Source organism: Sprattus sprattus (assembly GCF_963457725.1).
Source record: "Sprattus sprattus genome assembly, chromosome: 5".
Classification (NCBI taxonomy): domain Eukaryota; kingdom Metazoa; phylum Chordata; class Actinopteri; order Clupeiformes; family Clupeidae; genus Sprattus; species Sprattus sprattus.
In genome coordinates this window covers 9210797-9232892 of record NC_137924.1, presented here as the reverse complement: position 1 = coordinate 9232892, position 22096 = coordinate 9210797, and the positions used below count along the sequence as shown (strand labels likewise).

Genomic DNA, 22096 nt, shown 5'->3' with positions numbered 1-22096 from the left:
CAAGTGGCGTTCGAGTGAACTTTTCCTAGTTGGAGGTCTGAAATCTTCGATCTCCCAGCTTTCTCGAATGCAGCATAATTCGGTTTTTGTTATTATTTTGCAAAACCAGGTTTATGTTATTGGCCGTGTACTTGATACCAGCACTCATACTTGCTGTGAATATTGCGTTTCGCTTTGTAAAATCTAGGGGGTGTTTTTCATTGTGTTTGGGGTTTTAGTAATTGTACGTAGTGCTTTTAAAAAATAAAATCAGAAAATGTGTGTAAGCATTTGTGAAAAAAACTGTAATTGAATTGAATTGAATTGAATTCAATCTAATTTATATAGCGCAATAACTCACTCACTGAACTTAACTGTAAACTTTGCATATGTGTATAGTAGGCAATTGTTTTGTGTTGTATTATATATCGAAGCAACATAAAGTACATAGAAAGCACTCAAATCGGAATCTGTGCTCTCATATTTATGTGGCATTGCTAGCGTCTTGGCCCAGTTATTGAACACATATTACAGATGACTGCACATTTTGAACCCAATAATAAAACCATAACCATAAAATCAATTATTTTATTTTCTAACTTTTAATGTTGACATAAAATATTTAGCAAAGTTTATTTTAATTCATACATTAAAATCAATTCACTGATGAATGAATGTGTGTCTCATGCAGCTACTCATACAGTTTTGCTTTAAGTAACTTTATAAAATCACCAAGCCAAATCACAGGAAATATTTTATCTTACTTTCCAGGAAAAAAATCATACGCCAAGTGTGTATCTACAAGCTATGAATAAAGTTGTACACAGACTGGAGTAACTGAGCTTCATAGACAGTATAAATCCACAGCAAACATTGGCACTTGATTTTCAGAGTTTATTACATCTTCCCTAGAATAATAACATGTACTTTAAAGTTTAAACAATCTGCATCCCTGTCATCTGATGGGAATGAATAGAAAGCCACATTAGAATGCTGTTTCAGTTGCACTGGTTTCCCTTGACGAGGAAGAATGTTCCGGTAGCCACTCCCAGCAGTCCCAGAGTCAGACCCACTCCACAGAACACTGAGGGACCAATACCGGGCTCTGGCACCTCAACATCTGAGGAAGACACAGATGCACACACACACACAAATACACACACACACACACACACATACATTGTAAGAAAATAGGCCCAGAAACCTTGCATGGTAATATGGTAGTTGGACTGAAGTGATTGATTATCTCTAGTTTGTAGGGGTGTGCAAAAAAATCGATTCACAATCGTATCGCGATTCAAGTGCTTCCGATTTATTATTATTTATTTTTTAAGATTAACGTTCTTTTTGGCTTCGCAAACTGTGTAGTAGGCTAACTTTACGGTTTGAGTCATGGTGAGCGCGATACGGCGAAATGGTTGATAAAAAGCTTCTGAATAGAAAGTTTACCTTTAAAACACTGCATGAAATGTGGGATTTACGACAGTCTTCGACCCTGTGTATTGCCGTAGAAGCCCACATTGGTGTGAAAGCCCCCCCACCCCTTCCCCTTGGCCAGGCCGTTGTGTTATGTAAATTGAATTTACCTGGGTTGAAAACAACTCCCCCCCCCCCCCCCCCCCCCGCCAGGGGAGGCACCCCGTCACTGCTTCACTGATTTAAAAAACCTGAAAGTCACAGGTTCGATCCCCACTACTGGCAACCATGGCCCAAGTTGCTAAACGACTGTTAACGACTCTTAATGACTGTTATCAGAGTAAGCCTGACTCTGTATAATTACATGCCAGAAACGAATCTCAAGAACATTAAGGTGAAATAATAATATATAAGTTAGGAACATTACACATAGCCTAAGTTAAAACTTTTAAACACATACCACCATAAACATGTGAGATAATTCGACAAGAGACATTGAAAGACAGCTAACTCACTGCTTCGTCAAATACGTAAGAGAGATCAACTATATATATATATATATATATATATATATATATATATATATATATGGAAACCACTTACAGATTCCAACTAGCTAAATTTGCGTCTGGATGGAAAGGTGTTATCTTTCCCCATCCCACCCATGCTAAGCCATTTCTAGCATAACATGCGAGCTACCGTGGAAAACAGAAGGCAGGCGATTTTTTTTTTATCAGTTCTCACCACACAACGACGTCTCATCTCTGCTCCTTGAATGTCCAGTGGTGTAGTCCGGTGTATACGCAGGTATACGGAGTATACCCACTTATTTTTCAGTCAGCATTGGGTATACCCACTTCTCAAAACAGGGTGTTTATCCTGTGCTGTATCAATAAATAAAGAGTATACCCACTTCTCCAGGGACCGCTACACCACTGTGAATGTCGATATGTAATGGTATGGTGTTATTGAAACTTACTACGTGTAAAAAAAGACTAGAAATTGAACGTTTATTATTCGAGTCTAATGTTTCTAATGTTGCCTCGGGCGCCTTTACGTAAACAAAATTAAAACGTCACACAAGTCCACTAAACAATTCCAAATTCGCACGCTCCAGTAACAGAAGAGAAATACCCCAGAGGAGGGAGGAATGATAAACCAGGTACTTGGTCGCACCGACTAGCTAGATTCTTACCAGCAAAGGTGGCTAAGCGGTTAGAAACAGCACCATTAGGTACACACAGTACCACTAACCTGAAGAGCGCAGGTTCGGATCTCGCGAAGCACGCGTAAGATTTCAAAATCTACCTGAAAAGACACAGGTTAGATGTTTACGAGTGGCAAACATGTCCCTAGTTGCGAAATGACTATCTCAATATCAGAGTAAGCCCGACTCTGTATAATTACATGCCAAAAGTGAATCTCAAGAACATTACAGAGAGGAGCTCCGGAATATGAGTGGAACAGCCTCGACAGTACATTGCAACCCCCGAACTCTGAAAATGAAAGGCAAAGCAAGAATCGTGATATCAACGAAATCAAAACCCTAAAGACAGAACTCTGAAAACGGAAGGCGAATCAAGAAATGTGATAACCCCGGAGCAAAACCCTAAAGACAAAACCCTAATTAAATTATTATTGTGTACATTTTAATTTCGTTTTTATGGGGCAATAGCTGTAAATGGGAGGGGGATACGTTTTGTCAGTTGAAAGCTGATCTATAGACAGAATCTCATTCTGTCTCATCACAAGACGTTTTAATTCAATTCCTTGTCGTTTTCAACCAATGGCTGCAGCAGGGTGTGTGTGGCTAGACTGCTGACAGTCAATATGCTAATAAGAGCATTTCGCACCTCTGTCAGCGGGAGGTGAGAATGCTAAACACATCGACCCCCCTCCCCTCGCAGGTTCCTTTCCGGGAAATTCCGTTCGTATGCGGCAGACGGATATTTCGGGGGAATGTCAGCGATCAGCCAGGAATGGGGATCATTCGCGGCTGTATCACAGCGTATACGGGCCCGATAATCTTGCTTTTCGTGCAGTGAAAGTTGTGTTGTGCAAAAGAAGCGAGCTTCACTGTTGTCTGAAAATGTCAACAGGCAGCTGGCTGAAAGCACAGAAGTAGTAGGCTTACCTTTTATTAACCTAACTGTTACGGTTCATTGTTTTTGAAATAAGAGGCCTGACTTCTATGTTCACAGCAAACTTGAAAAAAATAAAATATTAAGCCATGGTTTAACTGCACTAGAGTCTGAAATGTGCACTTTATAATTTTATTTTGTACCGCCCTGTTTGGCAATGTTTTTCAATAAAATAAAACATTGCATAAAGCAAGCCAATCCACTTTTCCATGATAAGAGCATTAAAATAAAATTTGCGATGAATTAATCGCGATTAAATACTTTAATCGTTTGACAGCACTAACATTTACATACTGTGAATCAATTTTTTTGAATCGAGAATCGTTTTTGAATCGAAAATCGATTTTGAATCGAATGATCGTGTGCCTAAAAATCGGTATCGAATCGAATCGTGACATTTTCTGAATCGTGCACCCCTACTAGTTTGAGCCTTTATTTTGATACGGTAAGTATGTGCATTCCATATAACACATAAGAGTCTTAACTTAGTTCACATTCTACTAAGATCAGCTGCATCTCCTTCTATCAGAGTAACTCACGATGCTTTAGGGAAAATGTTTTACCAAACTCTCTTGTCATGGGCCCCTCCAGTGCCGAGTGCTCCACAGTGCAGGTGTACATGTCCCCCTCCTGAGGGGTGAACTTCAGGGTGAAGAACTGGTTGAAGGAACCATGTTCAACATTCGGACGGAGCTGACTGCAGCTCACTCCCTGGGTCACGTTCTTGTTGTTCTTGGTCCACCTCACAGTGAGTCGAGGAGGGTAGAACCCAGCGATGTAGCAGATGAGGGTGTTGTCAGTGCCCACCTTCACCTCATCTCTGGGGTAGATGGAGCTCATGGGGGGGGCTGGGGACGACACAAAATAGTGAAATGGTGTCCCCCTGACAGGAAGACATTACTGTGCAACAAACACACACTGATTTATTATCAGTGACCAATGACATACACACACACACACACACACACACACACACACACACACACACACACACTGTACAGAAGAGAAACATACAATGAGGGGGAGACAAGTGTAGCTGTCATGCAGTCCTTTCATATGCTGTGAGACATTCAGTTGGGAGTGAGAGAGTGAGAGATGGGTCTCAAAGAGATTGAGATAGAAGTCAAAGAGAGAGGTGTCAAAGAGAGAGTGAGAGAAAGAGAGGGAAGTGTCAGGGAGAGAGAGAGTATATGTTTGTGTATAGTTATATATACAGTAGATCTGCATATAAATATACACTGTATATTTGTTTTATTTTGTATTTATTTAATGAATGTATCTGTTGCTGTATTACCATTATTATTTGTACTGTTGTTTTTTATTATTGTTGTTGTTATTGTTGAAGTGCTTTGGCAACAATGTATCGCACATTCATGCCAATAAAGCCAATTCAATTGAAAATGTAATTGAATTGAAATTGAATTGAGAGAAGTGTCAAAGAGAGTGAGAGTGAGAGAGAGAGAGAGAGAGTGTTCCAATGAAATGTACATCATGAAAAAACTCAATGAGGAGCAACATTGTAAACTCATTTACTGCAGCCATTTGTATTATATATACAGCCGCGGAAAAAATTAAGAGACCACTTCAAAATTATCAGTTTCTCTGGTTTTACTATGTATTGGTATGTGTTAAAGTAAAATGTACATTTTTGTTTTATTCTATAACCTACTGGCAACATTCCTACCAAATTTTAAATAAAAATATTGTCATTTAGATCATTTATTTGCAGAAAAATGACAATTGGTCAAAATAGCAAAAATGATGCAGTGTCTTCAGATCTCGAATAATGCAAAGAAAACAAGCTCATATTCATTTTTAAACTACACAATACTAATGCTTTAACTTAGGAAGAGTTCAGAAATCAATATTTGGTGGAATAACCTTGATTTAAAATCACAACTTTCATGTGTCTTGGCATGCTCTCCACCAGTCTTTCACATTGCCGTTGGGTGACTTTATGCTACTCCTGGCGCAAGAATTCAAGCAGCTCGGCTTCTTTTCATGGCTTGTGACCATCCATCTTCCCCTTGATCACATTTCAGAGGTTTTTTATGGGATTCAGGTCTCGAAATTGGGCTGGCCATGACAGGGTCCTGATCTGGTGGTACTCCATCCACACCTTTACTGGCCTGGCTGTGTGGCATGGAGCATTGCCCTGCTGGAAAAAACACTTCTCAGAGTTGGGGAACATTGTCAGAGCAAAAGGAGGCAAGTTTTTCTTCCGGGACAACGTTGTACTTTGCCTGGCTGAGGTTTGTAAAAGACCATAAGGGTTGAACCAAAGCGGACTGGAGGTCATCTTCTAAGTTCATCTTCTCTGAGTCCAATTTTTAGCTTTGCCCAACACATGGTCGTCTGATGGTTAGACAGAGACCTGGAGAGGCCTACAAGCCACAGAGTCTTGCACCTACTGTGAAATTGGACTCATCAGAGAAGACGAACTTAGAAGACCCTCAAGTCCGCTTTTTCAATCCTTATGGTCTTTTACAAACCTCAGCCAGGCAAAGTACAACGTTGTCCCAGAAGAAAAACTTGCTTCCTTTTGCTTTGACAATGTGCCCCAACTCTGAGAAGTGTTTTTTCCAGCAGGGCAATGCTCCATGCCACACAGGCTCCATGTCCTCTTTTTGAGACCGTAAAAATGCGTCCGGCAGGTGTAGCCCAGCTAAATAATAGTCATGTGCACTGCGCATGCGCAGGGAATTTTTTTCATTTAGGAGATCCGTTGAATCTAGCCACGCAAACGAGTAGGCACGAACTTGATAAAAGAAAGATAAACTAGAATTGAATTTAGTAAGATATTGATACATTTTCCTTTCTATTTGGTAGTAGTATTTCTTTCTTCCCTGCCGTTTTATGAGAAAAGAGTGAAGTTTGATTCGTTTTTGATGAAGGAAGAGCTTCGATTGGTTTTAAGTTTGGATTGACGAAGACTCAGAAAAAGATGGCGAGCTACCCAAGAGCTTCATATCACGCGCATGCAGCATGTAACCTGTGGTAGCCTGGCCAGCTACCATAGGTTTTCCTCAACTTCGACGGTTGGAGCACGAACATTGCAACATTTGCGCGTGAACAGATAAGTTCACCTTTACACACCGGAAAGGCGAATCCTTTTTGCATACACACACACAAGGACTGTTGATTGTGACTGATAATACAGTTTTTCCACACTGATTTGTTAAATTGTATTTGATTGAGCATACTGAAGGGTTACACTGTTTTTTAAAGTGTATACTGAATTTTATATAGAGTGCATTTACTTTTATTGCTTTGTTTCAATTGAATGTACATTTTGGTGCATATTTACATGGTTTTGTTATTTTCTTTTCTTTAATATACATATACTACACATTTACACACACCCATTCATACACTGACTGCAACGTATTCACATCTTTTCAATTTTACATCAAGGAAACTGTACAAAATAAAGTGTTAACTATTTACAACTCTAGTTTTCTAGAATCTTCGTGAGTGTAGCTTCTTTTCACTAGTCCAGACAACACAGGTTCTACATAAAGTGGCGAGCTAGCCAGGAGAGTTGTGGCTTTAGTTTTGTACAGTTTCCTCACCTTTTTTTGCGAGAAATTATTTTGAACTTGTTGCCCTAACATTTAAGCATTTAAAAATGGATGTTATAAGATCTGAAAACATCAAAGTGCCTAATGCTGTGTTAGTCAGTGGATTGTCTCATTCTGAGGCTGATGATTATATTTTTGAGTTACTAAGTAGATATGGCACTGTAAGCAGAGTCTTGCAGATCGATAGCCCAGATCCAGCTTTTCTGAACACTGCTGTTGTAGAGTACGACAGTGGCGCAGCTATTGAGAAACTTAAGGATGATCTACCTTTTTCCAAAATATCCCCTTCTGATCCAAGTGTGATTCATCACATTAAGCTGCTGTCAACTCTATTTACCACATCTCTAGGATCTAGCCTTACCAGTAGCTATATATCAGAACTTAAAAATGTTGCAAAATTAGGTGGCATGGACTTTGAAGCATTGCTTCTTGAAGAGTTAGCCAGAATCCGAGTGTCCACTAAAGGTGAATCTTCCACACAAGATGTAAGCTTAGGGAAATCCCCAAGTTGTCACTTAAACAGGGCTGATGTATCCATACGGATAGATGAGGATGAGGATGTAATTCAAGGAACTTGCTCTTTTCCAAAAGAAAACACCCAAAGCCCTTCGCCCAGAATCTTGACTTGTTCAGTGCCCACTTCTGCAACAGCCATACGCCTACCTGTTGATCAGCTAAGTACCCCTGAGGTCCAAAGATTAGTCGTCGAGCACATAGTGAAGGGTGATGATGTTTCTTCCAGGCATCGCTCTCTGAAATTAAGATCCTTCTCTGGGAAAAGTCCTGTTCCAGCAATGGAAGTCGATTATGAAACATGGCGAAGCCACATTGATTTCTACCTCAAGGATTCTTCCTTTCCTGATCTGCAGGTGGTCAGGAAAATTGTTGAAAGTCTTTTGTCTCCTGCAGCTACCATGGTGAAGCATTTAGGTCCTCAGGCGAGTTCTGCTTGTTACTTGAGTTTGTTGGATTCTGCTTATGCTGCTGTGGGCGATGGAGACGAACTCTTCGCAAAGTTCTTGAACACAAATCAGAAAGCTGGCGAGAAACCTTCTGCTTATTTACATAGGCTACAGATCTCTCTCTGTGCAGTAGTGAAGAGAGGTGGACTACATACCAGTCAAATTAACCTCCAGTTGCTGAAACAATTCTGCAGAGGCTGCTGGAACAACAGCTTGATCACAAATCTCCAGCTTGAGCGAAAATTAGATAACCCACCATCTCTATCTGAGTTCATGCTTCTGTTACGGACAGAGGAGGACAAACAAGCCGCATGAAACAGCATCTTGGCTTTCCAAAAGCAAAAGCTCAGTCCAACTTGCATGCTGTGTGTGACCCTTTTGCCACTGAGGTTGACATGTTTTCTGTTACCTCTGACCTCCCCTCAGAAACAAAGAAAATGAAAATGCAAATAGCTGACCTTCAAGCTCAGTTAGCTTCTCTAAAAGTTTCAAAAGAACAAAATGTAGGGGCTAGCAGCAAAACAGAAAAATATAGGAGAATCAAACCTAAAGACTTCAAACAAGAGACACCACAGCAGTCCACACAGCAGTTTGCAGGGAAAGCGAATAGAAAGCCCAGACCCTGGTATTGCTTCAATTGCGGGCAAGATGGTCATATCTCACCCTCCTGTAGCGATGAGCCTAATCCAGCACTGGTGGACGCCAAGAAAAAGGAACTGAGGGAGAAGCAAAGAGCTTGGGAGGAGTTTAATGTTTCTTTCAGCACTCCACCTTTAAACTAAAGTCTGCTTCTGTTGGGGGGAAAATGGGAGCAGAAATAGGTGTTAGTAGCCCCAAGCAAAACACTGTTTGTCAGCCTATCATACAGTCTCATTGTGTGAAAACCAGATCTAAACCACAGTCTAGATTAGTAGGTGAACGGTGCACTGCCATGGTTAACATTTCCGGTGTTGACTGTAGCTGCTTATTAGACACCGGATCCCAAGTGACCACAGTGTCTCTTTCTTTTTATAACAATCATCTGTCAGCACAGCCAATCAAGCCTTTAGATCACCTCATAGAGGTAAAGGGTGCCAATGGCCAGTCTGTGCCATATCTTGGCTACGTAGAGATTAGCGTGAAACTCCCAAAAGAATTCATCAACAATGAAGACCCAGTTTCCACTTTAGCCCTGGTTGTTCCTGATGCATGCTCTACTAGTGAAGTAACCATCCTTATTGGGACAAATCTGCTTGACACCGTCTACAGTGAATATCCTGGACACAGCGCTAAGGGTAGGCATTCTTCAGTGCATGGCTATGCACAGATCCTTAAAATTCTTGAGCTAAGGAAAAGTCAGAGCACCAGTGGACGAGTGGGACTGATGACACTCAAAGGGAGAACAAGACAAACCATACCGGCTGGTCAGAGAGTTGCATTGGATTGTTCCATGAGAATTAATGCCATTCCCTCTGAACCATATGCTTTAGTAGAACAACCCACACTGTCTTCCTTACCTGGTGGAATTGTTGTTGATCAATGTCTTATCACCTTACCTAAGAAGTCACCCAACAAGTTTGCTGTATGGGTTAGAAACCAAACTGATCATGACATAACACTTCATCTCAATTGTGTCGTTGCTCAGCTTAGCGTTGCTCATCAAGTCCTGGAAAATCCTCAAATGGCAGATAAGTCTGGCATGATGTGCTCAGGTTCTTACCAAAACTGTGCTCAGACAACTAGTTCCAGCTTGAGGTTCGACTTTGGAGATTCCCCTCTTCCAGAGGAGTGGAGAAAAAGAGTTGCTCAGAAGCTGAATACTTTTGCTGATGTTTTTGCGCGTCATGACCTGGACTTCGGCCATGCCACCAAAGTTAAGCATCGCATTAAGCTGAAAGATGACACCCCCTTCAAGCAAAGACCCAGGCCTATCCATCCTCGTGACTTTGAAGCAGTAAAAAAACACCTTAAGACGCTTTTTGATGCTGGTGTAATCCGTGAGTCGGAATCCCCCTTCTCATCTCCTATTGTAGTAGTGAGGAAGAAGAATGGCGATGTTCGACTTTGCGTAGATTATAGGAAGCTAAATTCGCACACCATCAAGGACGCTTATGCGTTGCCCAACTTGGAGGAGGCGTTCTCTGCACTCGCTGGGTCCAAATGGTTCTCCGTTATGGACTTGAAGTCAGGGTACTACCAAATCGAAATGGAGGAAGAAGACAAACAGAAGACGGCTTTTGTGTGTCCTTTGGGTTTCTGGGAATTCAACAGGATGCCACAGGGGACCACAAATGCACCAAGCACTTTCCAACGTTTAATGGAAAAGTGCATGAAGGACATCAATTTAAAGGAGGTGCTAGTATTTCTGGACGACTTAATTGTCTTTTCTGCTACTTTAGAGGAACATGAAGCAAGGCTGCTGACTGTACTTCAGCGTCTGAGAGAAAATGGTCTTAAACTGTCTCCAGAGAAATGCAAATTCTTTCAGTCACGTGTCCGTTATCTTGGTCATATTGTGTCTCATAATGGAATTGAGACGGACCCAGAAAAGGTCCGTGCATTGAAGACTTGGCCCAAGCCTCAGACCTTGAAAGAACTGCGTTTTTAGGTTTCTCTGGATACTATCGCCGTTTTGTGCAAGACTACTCAAAGATAGTGAAGCCATTAACCAATCTGACTGTTGGGTATCCACCATCCAGTAAATGTCGCAAAAAACCTTCGCAGAATGTAACCTACCTGAACCCCAAAGAACCCTTTTCTGACCGGTGGACGGCAGCATGCCAGCAAGCTTTCGAATGCATAATAGACAGACTAACATCAGCTCCTGTACTAGGGTTTGCTGACTCTAAGCTCCCCTACGAACTCCACACTGATGCCAGCACCACTGGTCTCGGAGCTGTGCTTTATCAAGAACAAGACGGTCAGCAGAGAGCTGTAGCTTATGCGAGTCGCGGTCTGTCTAAGAGTGAGGCCCGATATCCAGCCCATAAATTAGAATTTTTGGCAATGAAGTGGGCCATAGTTGAGAAGTTTCAGGATTATTTGTATGGGAACACTTTTACCGTAGTAACTGACAACAATCCGTTAACATACTGTATGTACTCACTTCCGCCAAGCTTGATGCAGCTGGTTACCGCTGGCTGGCGGCATTATCCACCTTCAGCTTCAATATCAAGTACAGGCCCGGAAGCAAAAATCAGGATGCGGATGCTCTTTCCAGAATGCCCCATGATGCACTAGACGACGATCCTGCTTCTACCGAAGAGAGTGCGAGGATCATGGATTTTGCATCGCAGCATCTGGCCTCGCAGGATTGTACCAACTTACCTTGCAGTGTTGTTGCTGCCGCCTGTCTCCGTCATCTGTCAGATGGAGGTAGTGATGACCTGCCTGATGTGACCTTAGTTGAATCTCTTGCCATGAGCGCTGATGCAGTTCCAGATGTTTATGGCGATGAGCAAGCGTTTGAAAAATGTGTGTTAATACCTACTTTCACTGATGAGGACTTGATCAAGCACCAAAGAGACGACACAATAATTGGACGTGTTATCCAGGCTCTGGAAGCTGGGTGTTCAGTGTCTGGCGATCCGGATACTCACTCACACGACCTCAAGTTGATGATCAAGGAGTGGAAGCGTTACGTTATGAGAGACGGCATCTTGTACAGGAAACGCCAGTGTGACGACCACCTTGTTTATCAGCTTGTACTTCCTGAAGCGTTGAGAACCTCCGTGCTCAAGTGTCTCCATGACGATATGGGCCACATGGGGATTGATAGGACGCTTGACTTAGTGCGTTCCCGCTTTTATTGGCCTAGAATGTCGTTCGACGTGGAGCGCAAGGTGAAAACCTGTGGACGATGTGTCAGGAGGAAAGCACAGCCTGAACATGCTGCCCCCTTGGTAAACATCAAAACATCCAGGCCAATGGAGTTGGTTTGTATGGACTACTTGTCAATAGAGCCAGATAGTCGCAACATAAAAGATGTTTTAGTAATCACAGACCACTTTACCCGCTATGCTGTTGCTATTCCGACAAGAGACCAAAAAGCGCGAACGGTGGCAAAAAGTCTCTGGGAGCATTTCCTGGTGCACTATGGATTCCCGGAACGGCTTCATAGTGATCAGGGCAGGGACTTTGAATCTCATGTCATACATGAACTCTGTGCTGTAGCAGGTATCAGGAAAGTTCGAACAAGTCCTTACCACCCGAGAGGTAATCCTGTCGAGCGATTTAACCGCACGCTGCTGGATATGTTGGGTACGCTGAAAGACAAAGACAAAAGTCACTGGTGTGATTTTGTGAAGCCACTCGCTCATGCATACAACTGTACCAGAAATGAAGCAACTGGTTTCAGTCCGTATGAGTTGATGTTTGGTCGACACCCAAGGTTACCAGTGGACATTGCCTTTAACTTGCCAGTCAGAGAGGCCAAATCTCAGTCGCACTCCCAGTATGCCCAGAGCCTCAAGTCTCGTTTACAGGAGAGCTTCAAAACTGCTACTGCAAATGCTCAGAAGTTGGCTGACCGGAATAAGCAACGATTTGACAGGCGTGTGCGAGAATCCAAGCTTGAGGTGGGAGATCAAGTTCTGGTTAGAAACCTCCGCCTGCGAAATAAGCATAAATTAGCTGACAAGTGGGAGTCTGTTGCCTATCGTGTCCTGGAGAAGATGGGAAACTTACCTGTCTACAAGGTCCAGTCAGTAGGTGGAGACGGCCCAACTCGAACCCTACATCGCGACCTCTTGCTGCCCTGCGGGTACTTGTTTGAGGAGAATGATGAACCAGCGGAACCGAAGCCTATTCGTCATCCTCGAACCAGAGCAAATCCTTCTCGAGACCCTGACGAGGGACGTGATGAAGATTCTGACGATGATGATGATGAATCCTTCGGCCCATCATCGTTCACTGAGAAGAGGTTCACAAGGACCTATGACATCACCAGAGTTGCACCTGCTGCTCAACCTGTTGACAGTCAGTCATCCCCTTTTATGCTGCAAGAGCCCTGCCCAATGACTGAACCTCCGGCAGTAGAGACGACTGATGTGCCCTTGGAGAATTCATCTGAAGGACAGAACAGTGCTCTGATGCCGGTGGAAGATGTGTCTGAAGTCGATCCATTGGTAGAGGGTAATGCAGAAGAGCCAAGCACAACAGACCCCAGTGGTGAAAGCCATGAAGTTGCTGAAGAGTTGGCAGAAAATGATGATAACCACACTGAAAACCATACTGAAACCTCAGAGACTGACAGACAAGCAGCTGAAGAAAGCATGCATAGGTCTGAACGGATGCGACGACCCCCAGGTCGTTTCCATTATCCCCAACTTGGAAAACCTTTGATTTCTTTTGCACAAACTATTTTAGAAAGCTTTAACAGTGTTCTTCACTCAATTCATGATTGTGATAATTTGCCAGTGATAATCCATATCTAGTAGCTGGCACATGCAGGGACGCATGCTCATTCAGGAGGGGAGTGTGTAGCCCAGCTAAATAATAGTCATGTGCACTGCGCATGCGCAGGGAATTTTTTTCATTTAGGAGATCCGTTGAATCTAGCCACGCAAACGAGTAGGCACGAACTTGATAAAAGAAAGTTAAACTAGAATTGAATTTAGTAAGATATTGATACATTTTCCTTTCTATTTGATAAGTATTTCTTTCTTCCCTGCCGTTTTATGAGAAAAGAGTGAAGTTTGATTCGTTTTTGATGAAGGAAGAGCTTCGATTGGTTTTAAATTTGGATTGACGAAGACTCAGAAAAAGATGGCGAGCTACCCAAGAGCTTCATATCACGCGCATGCAGCATGTAACCTGTGGTAGCCTGGCCAGCTACCATAGGTTTTCCTCAACTTCGACGGTTGGAGCACGAACATTGCAACATTTGCGCGTGAACAGATAAGTTCACCTTTACACACCGGAAAGGCGAATCCTTTTTGCATACACACACACAAGGACTGTTGATTGTGACTGATAATACAGTTTTTCCACACTGATTTGTTAAATTGTATTTGATTGAGCATACTGAAGGGTTACACTGTTTTTTTATACTGAATTTTATATAGAGTGCATTTACTTTTATTGCTTTGTTTCAATTGAATGTACATTTTGGTGCATATTTACATGGTTTTGTTATTTTCTTTTCTTTAATATACATATACTACACATTTACACACACCCATTCATACACTGACTGCAACGTATTCACATCTTTTCAATTTTACATCAAGGAAACTGTACAAAATAAAGTGTTAACTATTTACAACTCTAGTTTTCTAGAATCTTCGTGAGTGTAGCTTCTTTTCACTAGTCCAGACAACACAGGTGCTACACAGGGATTCCCAAATCGTCCGGGATTTTGCCTCGTCGGGTGCTTCACAAAATGCTATATCTGCAAGTAACTAAGAGCAGGCATCTTTCTGGAAACACACCCGTGACTAATGACTAGTTGTATGCCGATATAGTACCTTATGTTATTTATACCCTTGAAATGGCCAACCTATCTAGGTCATGGTGAGTATTATTTTGTAGAAGGGAAATAGTCAGTAGCAATCTATAACACAATTATATGCTTATCCTACATAAACTATGGAAACTATTAAAAAATAAACTATTCAATTCAATGAATAATGTCTTATTTTCATTGGTATATGCAATGAGGATTTCTGGGTAATCATTTTTTGTCCAATGTCAAGTCTGACGAGAGGAAACGTTGTATCCCATTTAAGCGTAAAAATGTCCTTCGTTAAGTCAAACGATGCAAAATGAACCTGTTATTATTGCATTTTTAGCGAGAAATCAATGTTTAATTTCAGCCATATAACCGAAAAACAGTATTTCATGAAGCAGAAAACAAGGAGTTACGAAGGTTTTGACAAGACCCCAGTCAAGTCAATGGAGAAATTGCCTCTAAAAATATCCTTCATGAAGTCAAACGGTGTAAAATAAACGTGTTATTATTGCATTTCTAGTGAGAAATCAATGTCAAAATTGAACAATATAACAGAAAAACAGTATTTCATGAAGCAGAAATTACGTAATTACAAACATTTTGGTACCATTGATTTAAAAGGAAGCGCTCAATCCAATATGGCGGACAAAGACGGATTGAGCGCTTCAGAGTTCAGAGTTTTGTATATATATTCAGACTTCGTTTTGTATATATTCAGACTTCGTTTTGTATATATATTCAGACTTTTGTATATACAGCCGCGGAAAAAATTAAGAGACCACTTCAAAATTATCAGTTTCTCTGGTTTTACTATTTATTGGTATGTGTTAAAGTAAAATGTACATTTTAGTTTTATTCTATAACCTACTGGCAACATTCCTACCAAATTTCAAATAAAAATATTGTCATTTAGATAATTTATTTGCAGAAAAATGACAATTGGTCATAATAGCAAAAAAGATGCAGTGTCTTCAGATCTCGAATAATGCAAAGAAAACAACCTCATTATTCATTTTTAAACTACACAATACTAATGCTTTAACTTAGGAAGAGTTCAGAAATCAATACTTGGTGGAATAACCTTGATTTAAAATCACAACTTTCATGTGTCTTGGCATGCACTCCACGGGCCCTATCTTGCACCCAGCGCAATTGACATTGTCACCGACGCATGTATAATTCCTATCTTGCACCCGGCGCACAGCGCGATTTTCCCTCCAGAGGCGCGCTTCGAAATGAACTTGCGTCGACATGGGCGGGGGCGGAACAGAGAAGGCGTTTCTCTGGCGCAAGTGGTATTTTGCAGTTTCAAAACAACGCCGTGCGCCGTGCGCCATTGACCAAAAAAAAGCTGGTCTAATGTGAGGCGCAATGTCTAAAGTCTGTAACGCGTATTCAGAACGCTATTTTAAGGGCGCATGTGCTTGCCCGCACAGTATAGGACCTATAGGCTACACTTTACTTCTGTCGTCTTCACGAGAGATTTACACCAATTGTTTGGCAAGCCATATATAATTACAAGGAAAATAAAGTATTTACCACATGAGGAAATCATTGTGATATCCGTATCCAAGACATTTTAAAACTAGGCATACATCTAGCGTACACAATTGACCCAAATGATTCAGGTTAATTGAAGCTGCGTGACATTTGATTTATTGTATGGCTTTGTTGCATTTATTTAATGCCAGTATTATTATAAATCTTGTAAACTCATCTTTGTGTATGTGGACTTTATTTATGTACCTTGGGTTTGGTCAGCTGGTGCACTGGCTTGGGTGCCGATTTCCATGCCCCCAAATCCCTGCAGGCTCTCAGGCGCGAGGGTAGACGTGGCGATGTCCTCTGCTGCCGTCAGATCCTGGGTCGAGGCAGATCCACCTCCCGTGAAGGCACGAGAACGTGTGTTACCTTCCAGCTTGGATGTCCCACGTCTCCGGACGTCATTATAGCGTTTTTGGCAACGTTTTCGGGTGCCCCGTTGCAGAAACAATCACGGCAATATCTTGACATGCTTGCTTGACTTTGCTTACTTTTGGAGGGTTTCTCGCATCCCCATATATATCTATCTCCCGGCTTTTTACAAAGCCATACAATAAATCAAATGTCACGCAGCTTCAATTAACCTGAATCATTTGGGTCAATGTGTAGGCTACGCTAGATGTATGCCTATTTTTAAAATATCTTGGATATGGATATCACAATGATTTCCTCAAGTGGTAAATACTTTATTTTCCTTGTAATTATATATGGCTTGGCAAAAAATTGGTGTAAATCTCACGTCGGTCTCCTCGGCTGTGAACTTTTCCGGTCTTCCAACAGGTAATTCCGCCATCAAAATAACAAGCCGCTATGGACTATGCGCTCCTCGCTCTTAAAGGGAATGTGAAATGACGCTCGGATTGGTTTATTGCATATTACGCCCAAACCACACCTATGGCTGAGTAACCTCCTTTGGACCAACCCTTTTGACACTTGCGCTGGACGCAAGTGTGTTTTTTCCGCCGTTAAAATAGCAACTGCGCCATAGAGCCGCCCACACAGCTACTTGCGCTTGGCGCCGTCCTACTTGCGTTTCTGATCGGCAAGATAGGGCCCCACCAGTCTTTCACATTGCCGTTGGGTGATTTTATGCTACTCCTGGCGCAGGAATTCAAGCAGCTCGGCTTTTGTATATATATTCAGAGTTTTGTATATATATTTAGACTTTTGTATATATATATCCAGACTTTTGTATATATATTTAGAGTTTTGTATATATATTCTGACTTTTGTATATATATTCAGACTTTTGTATATATATTCAGACTTTTGTATATATACAGTGGTGGCCAAAATTATTAGAACACTAGACATATTTAAGAGTTTTCAGTTGTTTTTGTTGAATTGGCCATTAAAATACCCTAAAAACTAATTCAATATGTACAAAGTCATCATAATGCTCTATTAATCATAGAATAGAGCCATCATAATGAGATTTAGGTCATTTTCCGTACAAAAACAAGCTAGGCCTATTTCACTGTCAATGTCACACAATCAAGTTCCTGCACAGAAGAAGCCAAATTACTTGTGTAATCATTGTCAGGTGTTATTGTGGTTAAATTGATGGTGATGCAAGAGTCTTAGGACAGCTTGGCGATTCTTTTGAATGTACAAGGCCTATCCTGCTCATTAAGTGATTGGTAACGTCAGGGTTTTGCCACTGAGGCCACACCACAAAATTGTATAGATCCAAAGCCTCTAGAAGCAGTCTTGAAGCACATGTTGCTCTTTGAACATGGCTAAGGTGAAGAAGGAGCTAACGAGTGAGCAACGGGTTCGAATAAAGGCTTTTTTGATGCTGGCTGGAGTTACTGCCCCATAGCCAAGGACTTGAGATGCAGTCCCAGCACTGTAAAGTACACTTTAGACCACCATGGCACCAGAACCGAAAGGAGAGAGGTTTCAAAAAGAAACTCTCAGACACACAAGTGAAGCATCTCAAAATTCTCAGTCTTCAGGACCGAAGAAAGACTTTACAAGAACTGTGTGACGAGATCAACATCACAATGACTCATGGTGCAACAGTGTCTTCAAGAACTGTCCGTCGGAAACTGGGAGAAGAAGGACTTTTTGGCAGAATAGCAGCAAAGAAACATTATTGAAAGAGAACAATTGAGTGTTACGCCTGAAATTTGCAAAAGAACACAAGAAATGGACAATTAAAGATTGGTTTAAGTGTTGTGTACTGATGAGTCCAGGTTTGAATAGTTTGGCAACAAGCAAAGCGTGTATGTTCCACGAAGTGAGGGGGAGAGATATAAAAATTAGTGTCTCTTGCCAACAGTTAAACAAGGAGGGGGTAGTATTATAGTGTGGGGTGCAATTTAAGCCTCAGGAACAGGTGACTTTGGCTTATTTGATGGCATTATGGATACAAAAGTGTACCACAACATTCTGGTGAGGCACAGAGCTCCTTCTTGGAGACGTCTTATTGGGCCTGGATTTATTTTCCAAGAGGACAATGACCCTAAACATTTTTTAAACTATTGCCGGATCTACCGGCGACAAGGAATCTGCTGGAACATTGAAAATTATGGACCGGCCCTCTCAAAGTCCGGACTTCAAACCCATCAAGCAAATTCGGGGCAAGTTGGAAAATAAATTCGACAGATCTACTGTAAATTCCAAGGAAAGCCTTTGGCTTGAGTTGCAGAAGGCATGGGATAACATCATTGTTGAAGTTCTCAAGAAATATATTGACTCTATGCTAGAGAGATGTGCTGCTGTAATTGCTGCAAAAGGTGGACGTACCACATATTAAAGTTAAAAGTGGATAAAAACAGTAGGAATCACTTCATCTGATATTTGTTGTGCTCAGAACAGCCATCTGCATGTTTCATGAACATTATGAAATTAAATCATGTTTTGGAGGCAAACAAAAGGTAATTATTCTTAGATCTGTCAGGTGTTCTAATAATTTTGGCCACCACTGTATATTCAAATGTTAATTTCCTGAACGGCATGCCATAATATATATATAATAAAATGTTTGGCCTACTTGGTCAGTTGTTTAGCTTGAGTGTCCTAAAACTTTGCAAACTCTCAATGACAGTCTACCTATTGAAGAATGTCAATATGCCTTCATAAAACAGTACTGATTTTTATTTTTATGTGGAAAATTGTAATGTCATGAAACAGCTTTATCCTTAAATATGTCTACCAGTGATTAAAACTGGCTGAAGAAAAATAAAATCAGTGATGTTATTTCGACTCACACTCTGCTACTGCTGGACTTTTGTATGCTTCTATGGCTACTTGCAAGGTCCGTTTGCAGGCTTGTTGTCTTGAAACTGCTCTCTCATATATGCCTTCCACCATTTTAAACTGATCAGCAAACTTAGGCAGTGTCATAACGCTTTGGCCCTTGGTGAAGTCTGCGTGATAGATCTCTTCCCCATCCAGTCCATACATGTCCTCTCCCTCTGAGTCTGTGCACCCAATCAGGAAAATGTCCACTTGAACAACTGGAACACACAACAAAACACAGTTTAAAATCCCTGCACAAGCTGAGAAAATACATGTCAACATGTGTATTTGATAGGGACACTTAATCCACACAACTCGGTGGAGGTATGATACATATTATTTCATTTTATCTCAGTAGCCTCAGTAGCTTCACCAACCATGACATCAAGGACATTTATTAGGACAATTTATAAATTATCTCAATGTGATATTTTGCAGCCTATCCTCAGCGTACACACTATGATATTCCCACTCCTATCACCATCATATACTGGAGTTATATCCATGGTGAACTGTAGCCATACAAGAATTAAATCACACATTTAATTGAATTTGAAATGTAACTTTATCACATAAAGATTATATGTGAACAACTCTTCCCCAACTGAACAAATTGTCTAGAAATGTACAGAGATGCAGTAACAGTATCACAGAGATTATATGTGAACAACTCACACCACTACATTTTTTATGCAGTATTGAACTTGTACTCATATAATTCACAAGTGTTTTCTTTCCTCAGCATTCTCAGTGTGAAAACCCCAGTGAACTAAAAAGAGGCAGTTTACTTACTCTTAGTCTCTGTGCAGATAATCCCAGTAAGGAGCAGTACAATCCATGATAAAGTCATCTTTGGATGCAGGAACAGAAGGGGTCTCAGTGTTGAACAGAGAGTCAGAGCACAGGGAAGACAAACTCTCTCAGACTACAGATAAACTCAACTGAGACACGCTCACCCAACAACCAATCAGAAAATCAGGTTCCTCAGTGCATCATCTGTGTCCGGGAGAACACCCCTGTCAAATTTCAGTGTAGGATATCTGTCAAGTCTTTAGTGAGTTACTGACAAACAATATACTTACTCTCTATTTTCATGAACTATTTACAATGAAACCACCAACTGTTTCTCACCTTTTGATTTGATCAAATGATCACTGAGGTTTTTTCCTGCTGCATACATTCTGAAACCAAAGCAGAGGGAAGAGATATAATGGTTCCGTACTCCAAACCTTCAATCAGAATTAAGGGTCTCCAATTAGGCAGCAGATACGTTGATAACATGTCTTATCTATTAGGATAGAACTATCAGTTTAAATGCAAGACGTCCAATACATCAAAAATATTTTGAATGATGCCCAACTGCACTACAACAGTATTATTAGTATCTGTAGCATCTTCAACAAACATACTTTTTCATATCTAAGTGCATTATAGTTACTCATTTAGTATGCAAACAAACGTGAATGTCATTGCCACCATGTTCTATCGGGGCAGCATCAGAAACGCATATCCAACAGCCCTGTACATTTTACCACAGAGGTCAACCTTGGACATACAGACTCAGGATAACTGTGGTTTATTACCAAATGTATATTATTACCAAATTCAGTCTGACATTGAAGGCAGTTTGCTTGCTGCAGTATCTGATTTATATTTAAGTATCAAACCTGCTCTAGAAATGACACATCAGAAATCTCACTTCTCTGCTTCACACTGGCAGAGCCAGCTCCCCCAAACTGAAACAGGGAACAGTTTAACCATTTAATCACCAACTGTATTCACAACACAAACCTCCATCACTTATTAATAAACAACCTAATTACAAATCACACTGGTGAGCACAGTGGTTTTTGTGTGACTGCACAGGAAAACAAACTGTAATGCAACTACGTAAATCAAGAAAATGGTGACGTATGATTTATATATATATATCATTTTTGTGCATGATGTGTGTAATTGCCAACATTATGAATCAGCACACTAACATTTTGCAGATAATTTGCCTCAAAGGGATATTACCTAAAGAAGAAATTAACAGCACTGGTGTCTAGGTGAAGGTCCCCATAGCAGTCATTAGGGCTGTGGTTCCCAGCCTTTTCTGACTCCTGTCCCCACAGTGAGTGCACAGACTCTTACAGAGAGACGTATCTAGGATTTGGCCTCATACACACTGAAGCCAGACTCATAATGAACTAGAATGACTGACTTACAGCACATAGGTGACTTGACCTACCAAGAACCAAAGAATAAATCTTTATCTCTCCTCAGTAGGCAGACCAGTGCCTATGTTTTGGTGAGAAAGACACCGGAGCAGAGATATACAGGCCACAGAAAAGTCCCCAACACTCCCTAGACTCCTCCTCCTCCTCCTCACAGTACTGAAGTGATGGCACCTGCCTAAGGATCTCTGTGTGAGAGTGAAGAACATGAACATGAATCATTACATGGAGGGATGCAGCCAGGGTATGAAGGGGTTCTTCTCTGAAAGAGTGGATTTAAAAGTTATATTTGTGGGTTAAGTGTGACGTGTTGATTTTCCTGACAGGAATGTTCCATGGACCATTTTAGTGCAGATTATTGGCGGTTCTATGGGTGGGTAGTCATGCTGTTGTGTTCAGCACATATGGGCTACAAGCAGCGCATGTTGTACAGTGAAGGAGGGCCTTTAGAGCCCCCAGGTACATCATGAGGCCTAGCCAGTTGTTGTGTCCAGCTGTTTAGGTTGGGCAGTTGTTATGTGGGTCAGGTTAGGTTACCCAGTATGAGTACTTGCATGTGACAGTGAAAGGATTGGCCACT

At 41.3% G+C, this 22096-nt stretch overlaps 1 protein-coding gene across 1 annotated transcript; it reads right to left on the bottom strand.

Annotated features, from left to right (window-relative positions):
* Nucleotides 1–881: 881 nt before the first annotated feature.
* On the bottom strand, nt 882–20147 carry LOC308365713 (mamu class II histocompatibility antigen, DR alpha chain-like; the record flags this gene model as incomplete). Its single annotated transcript, XM_080839247.1, has 4 exons — nt 882–1099; nt 4100–4384; nt 19267–19515; nt 20090–20147. 4 exons carry the CDS (start codon nt 20145–20147, stop codon nt 978–980), a joined length of 714 nt encoding a protein of 237 aa, XP_080695373.1. The 3' UTR covers nt 882–977.
* Nucleotides 20148–22096: the final 1949 nt, after the last annotated feature.